The sequence below is a fragment of the Echinococcus granulosus genome (genome assembly GCF_000524195.1).
Source record: "Echinococcus granulosus chromosome Unknown EG_S00004, whole genome shotgun sequence".
Lineage (NCBI taxonomy): Eukaryota > Metazoa > Platyhelminthes > Cestoda > Cyclophyllidea > Taeniidae > Echinococcus > Echinococcus granulosus.
The window spans coordinates 2,733,944-2,742,750 of record NW_020170384.1 but is presented as its reverse complement, the minus strand read 5'-3'; the positions used below and the strand labels follow the sequence as shown (position 1 = coordinate 2,742,750).

The 8,807-nt window shown below is 43.4% G+C and overlaps 1 protein-coding gene across 1 annotated transcript; it reads left to right on the top strand. All coding sequences in view use genetic code 11, as the record gives it.

Annotated features, from left to right (window-relative positions):
• Positions 1-7,257: 7,257 nt before the first annotated feature.
• EGR_01248 (hypothetical protein) lies at positions 7,258-7,581 on the top strand (the record flags this gene model as incomplete). The annotated part of the gene is made up of 1 exon (XM_024490497.1): positions 7,258-7,581. One exon carries the CDS (start codon positions 7,258-7,260, stop codon positions 7,579-7,581), a length of 324 nt encoding a protein of 107 aa, XP_024355316.1.
• Between the last annotated feature and the right edge of the window lie 1,226 nt (positions 7,582-8,807).

Below are 8,807 nucleotides of genomic sequence, written 5' to 3'. Positions count from 1 at the left end.
TGCGCTTAATGTAAATTTAAATTATCATCTCACTTTTAAAAAAAGAGTGGTTACAAACACAATTTTAAGAATAGGAAAGTGTATATTAAGCTGAAGGATATTAGATTATGCCCTAGGGTAATCCCTTGAACCTTCCACACTTTTAAGATATTCACTGAATAAACTGTTTGTCCTCCTAATTTTCCGTTTGTACTTTCCTTTAACAATGGTAAACAAATATTCTCTGATCTCAGAGAACATAAATTCATCGTACTTAACAATTTCGAAGTACTTTTAAATAGCTTAAAAGATTTGCAATTTTATTGGGCAAAGGATTTCTTGAATTCAGATGCATAACACCCGTACGGTCCAAATTAATTCAAAAAGCTTTTTATCAATAAAAAAGGAGTAGAGGAACAAAATGGACTTCATTTCAGTTCTAAAATTTCACCAAGGGGGGAATATGCTTGGGAAACACATAAAATCAATAAAGTCGATAGATTTTACTAAATTGGCGACATACCATAGGCTTGGTCGATAAATCGATATTACGCACTACGGAGGCAGACGACGCAGAAGTTCAACCCATGAAAGTGGAGGTCCCGCGAAATCTGCTACAGAGGGGAAGGTTGTTACCCTTCTTTCACCCAGACAAAAAATAACCAGTCCAATTTAAGGGGACTTTATAAAGTTATTTGAGCATTTTATTAATTTAAGGAATTTTTCAAATCAAATGTAAGCTTATCCTGCAGCACCTCGAGCTTTATCTAAAGGCGAAGAAAGACATAATACACATGCGGATAATGTATTGTTGACATACAGAAGGGGTGAGTGGCCACTGGCTTGGCCCTGAGGCCATGCTGCTCAGTCAAATTACAATGGCGGAGTCATGTGTGCTCACAGAACCAACTGCAGAGTTAAACAAGCAACCAAGGCTGTACATACCCCCTCGACGTCGCCTTTGGTCAATCTCACGAGTCAGCTACCACAACGCAGTCGGTGGTGTAAGAAATACACCCTCAAACCAATCATTTCAGTCATCGAGTTTGCGTACAGCTGTGGAAACATTCGATCTCAGGGTCACTGATCCCTCGTGGCAGTTACACTGAATGCAGAGTTTTTTCTCGCTTGCTAACTGTATTAGGGGAATGGAGAATGTGCTGGCCATCGCATATATTCAAGGCGGAACCATTTAATAAGGGACGGGGTTTGAAGATTTTGTTCTCACTTCGGCCCTGCCCAGTCGTATATACCCATACGGTTTCTATGGCTAGTAGAGAGGTGGAAGTCTCGCATGTCCACTGAATCGACATTCTCATTCAGGTACCGTAGACGGGTGCATAACTAATTTTTATAGGTAGTTCATGGCTAGTGTCACTTCAGTTGTTAATACCTTTCCCGAAGAATACGGTCTGGTGTGGTTACTGAAGGTGGACGTCATTTTCAACCCTTTTGTTAGGGATCGTCACAAATTAGCCCAACCCAATTTAGCTATGAGACAGAATATTTGTCCTTTAGGAACGGCTTCACTTTCCATTACCACCGATGCAGCGCCAAGAGTCCTGCCTGAACTCCAAAGAAGTTGTAACGGTAGGATTGAAAAAGTTTTAACCACGTGCAGAGTCACTAAGGGAGCTACTGGTGTGGTGACGAAAAGTGGCTTTTGGGGTCCAACATACCATGGAAAATCCTCCTGTGATCCACTCCCTATCCTGCACCTATTTCACACTTCTAAGACATGGATCATCTCGGCACCTCAATACCTCAGCACAGCGTAACATGACAACAGAATATTATAATTTGTGTTTTAGTGTTGGTGGTGGACAGCAGGCACAAGTGCTTGCTGGGAGCTGTCTACATGCTAAATCCCAGTCAATCATCACTGACATCCATTTACTCCGCACACCCCTTAATCCATTTTAACTAGAACTCGTGGAAGAAAAACATCGTCAACTTTATCAGAAGCAGCCGCAACAGAAGGATAAAAGTAGCCGATCATTTGGTCCGGAGGGAGTTCTCTTCCTCTTCCTGTAATTCAACACAGCACGACGTACGATGCCTTGCGTCTCAAGCTGCCACAAAATAACTAATGAGGAGATCTCAAACTCCTCTTCAGGATGGAAGGGAGGGCGGAAGAAAGGAAACAGATGAATACGGTGATAGGATACAATACCACCTTGCTCCATTCCCCGGATTTCCCTGATACAATGTTGGTGGCCAACACCACGTTGTCAATGCATTTTATCAAATTGTAATTCGCGTCAAGTGCCTGTCTTGTCAAGTGAGAATGAGGAATTTTACCTCCATTTTTTTGACGACTATTTTTCATGCTTTAAGAGGACTTTCACATCTAGCTCACCTGTACCGCCAGAACCGCACCAATTTATTCAGCCACCTTGCGCAGTGAACTACCAATACCACATGGTCCATTTGAATGTCCGCGTAATTTATCATACAACTATCGTTATAATTTGCTGTCTTTTCCCTTTAAATGCTGCTTCTGAAGCGCCCTGTTGTCAGTCCATTGCTTCGACTGTCAATACTTCTTCCGTAATTTACGATTTTAGAGAAATTTAGCCGATGGTACTCCATCAAAAGTAAAATACTACTCCTGTCATCGGTGAGAAAGCTTGCTGTCGATTTGGTTGGGGTTCTTGACTATCGCATCAGCTGCCAGACAAACTGTGGCAGGGGAGGGATTCAGTGGGAAAAGGATGCTCAAGGCTGGAATGTCTTTCGGTTAAAGCTCAATCCACTCGCCATCCCAGAGTAACAGGAAGAATGTCGTACTACTTTTTTAAAACGTTACAAATAGCTCCTTTAAGACATGAGGAGTAGGAATGTTTGGAGCCCACTTTCGAATCGTTGAGACCGGATTTCGCTCCATCATTATCCACTATGCAGGCTTTGAGGTTGGGGCTCGGTGAAAGTCGGTACTGTTTCATCCCAAAACAGAGAGCTGCTTTGTATGTCGTTGATATTCACTATCCACTATGTTAAATCCAGTTTACTCTGAACAACGTATCGTCCTAAGGTTTCCTTTAAAGTTGTAACGAGGTGCATCAGTGAGAAGGGTTTAGAACACGAAGAGAGTGGCCGAAAATGCGGAGACTGAAGAAGCCTTCGAGAATAAAGACTTTATTTAACTCCGGAAGGCATTCAATAAAGCTTAATTGTAGCACTCTGATTGTTAGTTTAACTCTCGATTTTAGTTGCATAGGCACTTAATGTTCCGCCATTGTAATTTCTCTAGGCGATATGGCCTACGGGAAATGCCAGTAGCCTCTCAGCTCATTTCTATACCAGCAATACATTTTCTATTCCAGTATTGCTACCTCTTTCGACTTTGGGAGAATCAAGGCTCTACATTGTTGGCACCAAAAAGCGAAACCGAGCCTCAGAGGCAACTACCCTGATTTCAATGCCTAAATGCTAAACCTTAACGTGACGTAAGAAGGGCATGGACAGCAGGTGGGAGGATCTGTGCCAACCACTAACAGGAGGGATGGAGACGATGTTTACCCGCAGGAAAGACCTCAACAAGTGAAGCGACAATTACCGTGGCCGTGAATCGTCTGAAAAAGTTAGTTACGAAGCTGCTCACGGTGCCTGTAAGAAGATGTCAAATAGGCGGACGCGCGATACCTCCATCTGCACCTCCCAAATGCATGGATAGAACCCAGATAGTTATGTGGCTGGGGTAGCACTGAAGCGAGAACGAAGTGGCAAAAAGAAATAGACAAGCAATCTTATTGCTACGGAATTCTTTTAAACTTCGTCCCCTACTAAATGACTCCACTTTTGAGCCGCTGTTAGCACGACTAGCTATGGGCATGCGTGATGGTCAGCATATTCACTCGTCCCCTAATACACTTCCCAAAAAGGGCAAAACCCCAGATTCAGTGGAAATGCTAAGAGGTATCAGTGACGTTGCAGTCGAATGTCTTCACAATTGCGTGGAGGTTCAATGAATGGCACGGTTGGTTTATGGGTGTTTCGCCTTACCGCACAGACTACGTTGTGAGGGCCGATAAGGGAGTTTGGCCAAGGCGAGCGCTGGGTACGATGCCCAAATGGAGGGAGGGGCTATGTAATTAGTTGCTAGTTTATTTAACTCTCGATTTAGCCACGGGGTTACTGAAGGCTCCGCGACCGTACCTTCGCGAGGCTACTTTCATGGACAAAGGCTGTGAAAGCAGCCTCTCGGTCCTACAGTTCCTGCCCAAGTGCCGTGTCCTCTCCCGACTTTGAATGCGGCTCGAGGCACCACATTGCTACAGTTGTAAAGAAATATCGCCAAACTGGCCGAAAGTGATCTTTCGTTTTGTGCAGACCAATTAGGCGACCACTGCAGTTCAAAGTGAAAAGCCAAGCCACAGAGCGGCAGAATGAGATAAGGTGAGCAGATGTTCCAATCCAAGCGATAAGACGGCACCTGGATTGCGAAAAGGAGGGAAAGAGCATTTCTGTTTAGCTAACTACTGAATTTCACTACTAGCGCCTTACTCTCAATTCGAAACCACGTTTTTTAACCTTTTTTGTCTACACTTTATTTTAACTTAGCGTCGTGAATTTGGCACTCCTATTAGAAAATTCTTACTTTTGACTTGATAAATTAGGTCCAGTATTTAAAAATAGTGACAATATCTTATTGTTATTTAAATGGTATTACCTTTTTCGTGATAAAAATGAAAATTTGATGGCGCCTTTCAACCTACACTTAATACGAAGCACACTTTAAAGAAGGAAGGCAAAAATTTACACGTAAAAAACCAGGTCTAAAGTGGAAAAGGTAAATTACTTTTGAACCAAGGACAAATATCAATTACTTTCCTTTTAAATGCGTGATCGGGTCAAAGGAAATCTCAAAAGCTTTCAAAATCGCGATTTGCTTTTCGTTTTTCATGACACTTGCGGCTAATAATGCCAGCCGGATGAGGGAATTATTAGCAGGAGACGGTGATGCGACGACCTTTTTGCGTCGTTGCTACGTTGCGATTTGGAGGTTATGGCCCAGATACGAGCAAACTGGAAAAGTCAAGGTTTTGCTCCCTCATGCCTCCCGGCATGCCTCTCTAGCCAGTTGTCTGTATGCCGTGGGATTTTCCTTATCACTTTTGATAGCAATGTACTCGGTTTGGTTTGACTTCGCTCTCAGCCATTTGAAGGCAACAAGAAATCTGGCCTCGGGTTCTTCTCGAAAAAACTGAGTTAGATCTTAACGAATAGCAGTCAATCGTGACATTAGCCAAGTTGTTCTAAAACCGTTATAGCTTTATTCATGTCTTGGGCCAGGATCTAGCATTATACGTTAAAAAAAGTCTCTCAGTAGGGTCACATGTCTAGCAAGACTTAAGTAAATTAATTAGAATGTCAAACTTGTCATCCGATTAAAGTGTTTAAGGTCTTATGTAGAGGACAACTTTGGCGATAATAGTACGTCTCAAGTGGTCACCCATTACAAGAGGCAATGACCGACTGAATGATGGTTCTGTGGGTGGACAGGTGGTCACTTGACTTCCCATCACGGATGAATAGTAAAAACTTGCAGTTTTGCGATTTAACTGATTCACTCATTCGTAGGGAATTCTAACAGCCCACTCGAATTGAAAGGTGAACCACAAAGCAAAAATACGAGCTTTTCCGGTTTGCACTCGATCTCCATACTCAACTAAAATACTTCCCTTACTTCCGGTTTAGCAACCACAAGTTAATTCTTTTAAGGTGGGCGGGAGGCAGGAAAGAAAGGTGACAAAGAGATGGGTTGATGGGGGATAGTATTCCAGCCTCTTCCCTTTCCCCATGATGCTTCTCCAAGTAATGGTTACCCATCTTACTTTCTTACTCTTCGCAGTGGGTATAGCGCTGCACATTTAATCACACCAGGAGAAGAGTAGATATTTTGCAAATACAATGAGAGTAGGTGGAACCTCTTTGTCATATTGCTTCTGCAAACAAACAGTTTACCAAAGTACTATTCTCGTCAAGTACCTGTCTCGTCGAGCGAAAATGATGTACTTTACATATGATTGTCACAACGCCAAAATTTTGTACTTGAAGAGGCTTTTCACATTTGGTACACCTGTCGCCAAAAGTGTATCAACTCTTAATAAGTACTAATCAATTCGAAGCGATCAAATGAACAGACCATTCTCTTCAACACCACACTAACCGTACTACCCCTCCTGACGCCCATTGAGGTGGAGGAGAGACTCCCAATTCCCCTGTTGAAGCCGAGTGACCAAAGCTACCGGGATGCGACCACCAACCTCTATTTTTGAAGACGTGTATCGTGCCAAACGAGAATACTACAAACGCCGTGGGTTTGGAGATTAGTTGTGAAAGCTATGCCAAGACTTCACTTAGGTGTTTTTTGCCAGCTAAGTTCTGTGCTTGAAGAAATTTCCCACATTTGGTTCATTTGTTCCAAATCGATCAATTTCGGTTGTCTAATGGTAGGCTGGCACCCATCACAACCTTTCATCCAATCAGTTGGTGCTAACCACTTGGCCAATCATATCTCGACAAGGTATTGCAATGCTGACTAAGCAGACGAAATTCATCTTACCGTGATGACTGCGCTTCGGCGTTACCGCGTCCCATGCAACCCGGGGGCTGTGTTTTCCCGTCATGCACTACAACATTACGCAAAAGTCGTTGGCACGTAAGCCATCGTTAGCAAAGGGAAATAGGCCAAAGAACGAATTCAACAGATCTCCTTAACTTGCCAAATCTTTCACAGTTTCAGAAGTTACTTAAAATGGTAGAGTGAGTCCAACTTTTCCACCCATTCACCTCTCTTCTTCCTCCTCCATCTTTGGTTTGCAGAGTACCCACTTTGGTCTTTATTTAGGTACTTGTCAAAGAAACAACTAAATTGGTAGTTTTCTTCCAGATTTACCACCGTGATATTCCATAAGTGTAGAAATCAAATGTGCGTCTTCCTTGGGTAGGCAATACGTCCAAAAGCCTAAATCGGATCCAGCCAATTTTCTGCTGGCCTAATCGTAAAATTGGCCAACAGACCTTCCATCTGTACGCAACCAGCCCTCAATCTTACAAATTGCCTAGGCATATTGGAACACGCACTCTTCACCTCCGTCCTAAGGCACTGTCGGAAGGGGCTCTTGTGTACAATAACAATGAGGCAAGGCGACCTCAGCTAGGATTCGATGCGATTAATCAAATTGCTAACCAATTTATCTCTTAACCTATCAACTTGTTTAAGGGTCTAAACACCAGTTATTTCATGGGGAACTCCCTTTACTTGTTTCGTTAATGCAACCAGACTTCTTGAGCCAGCCGTCCCCGACTGCCTTGTCCACTCACGTGTTTGCAAAACATCCTCCCGATCACAAGCACACTCAAGGTGCCACACCAATGTGCTGCCCACGTGAGGGAATTTCGGTGCAAGAATACACGCCGGGATGGTCAGCAAAATGCATGACCATGTGGATGAAATGGATTTGCTATGAGTTGGCCTTTATTTATTCGATCACGGAGACGGCATTCTCCATTCCCCCAACCAGCCTGGCAATGGTCCGTGGAATATCTTGTCATCCCGTCACCCTTAATGCTGACATCAAAGGTGTACGTGTGTGAATACCTGCCTGAGGGGAGAATTGCTGAGGCTTTCTGAACATCTCAATGCCTCTCAGGTTCTCGCCGGATGTTCACTATTCTCACATGTAAACTTCCATACGAGAGTGTGAATGCGTCATGTGGAATGGCCTTGACCTCATCGGGATTGTTAGAACATGAAGAGTTTGTCTCCATGTCATATTAGTGAGGAGGGCTCAACGAGACCGTTATGAATCTCACAATGACATTGGTTGAATAAATCACTCCCTTGGATCGGACCGATGTTTCCCTTGCAACAGACGAAGCAGCAAATGACAATAGGTTATTCGCTTCACTGAGGTCATCTCAATCTGCCGTTAGCATCCAGTTGTGGAGGCCTAGACGACATGGGCTCCCACTTGTGCGTCCTTCGAGTTCGAGCTAGCGTTCCAATTGACCTGAGAACGGTGAGGACACAGGTGCAGACCCCCCGTGAAACAAGACCGGGTGAAACTGTCACCCATCACTACTGCCTGTTTAAATGGAATCGAGTCGACTCCTCAAATCCAGATGCTGATGAATGTCAATCATAAAGTCAGTGACTAAATAAATAGCTCCTTGAAACAATGAACAAGTAAAGATGTCACTTTATCATGACAATTGAAAATAAGTAGGTGCAGTGTAATAGTAAAAGAATGGTACACCGAACTATCACGAGGCTTCAGTGCGTCCATTTCCAGACAGAACTGGTTTTTTCTGAATTGGGATTTTCGCCTGCCATGATTCTAAGGTACATGAGGATTTGACACGGGCCAAATAAGAGCATTTGTTGAATCTTCGTGCTTTGGATTTTTCTATGCTACATTTAGTGCTCGTACTTGAAAGAGAAAACACCATGGTTTCCATGACCATCAGAGAGAAGTACGCTCGTTATATGTCCTGAGAGTTTTCAGAGCCTCAGCAATTTATTTTAACAATTCAAAGTATCCCACACAATATCCCACTTGCGTCAAGTAACCTAAGTTTCGGCCATCACTCGGATCCATCAGGAGGGAATCAAGACACTGATGTGCCAAAGATGAAGCGTAGCACTTATTAAATGCGTTCTTTTCAAAAAACCGACTAAACAAAACTACCACATCATCATGATAAATAAAGGCGGCAGATGATAGTATGGTGGGTCAGTACAGGACACTGGCGATCACATTTACACGGAATGGTAAGGTGGACTGCAGGAGCATTTAAGGCATAGGGATACTCGCTGCAAT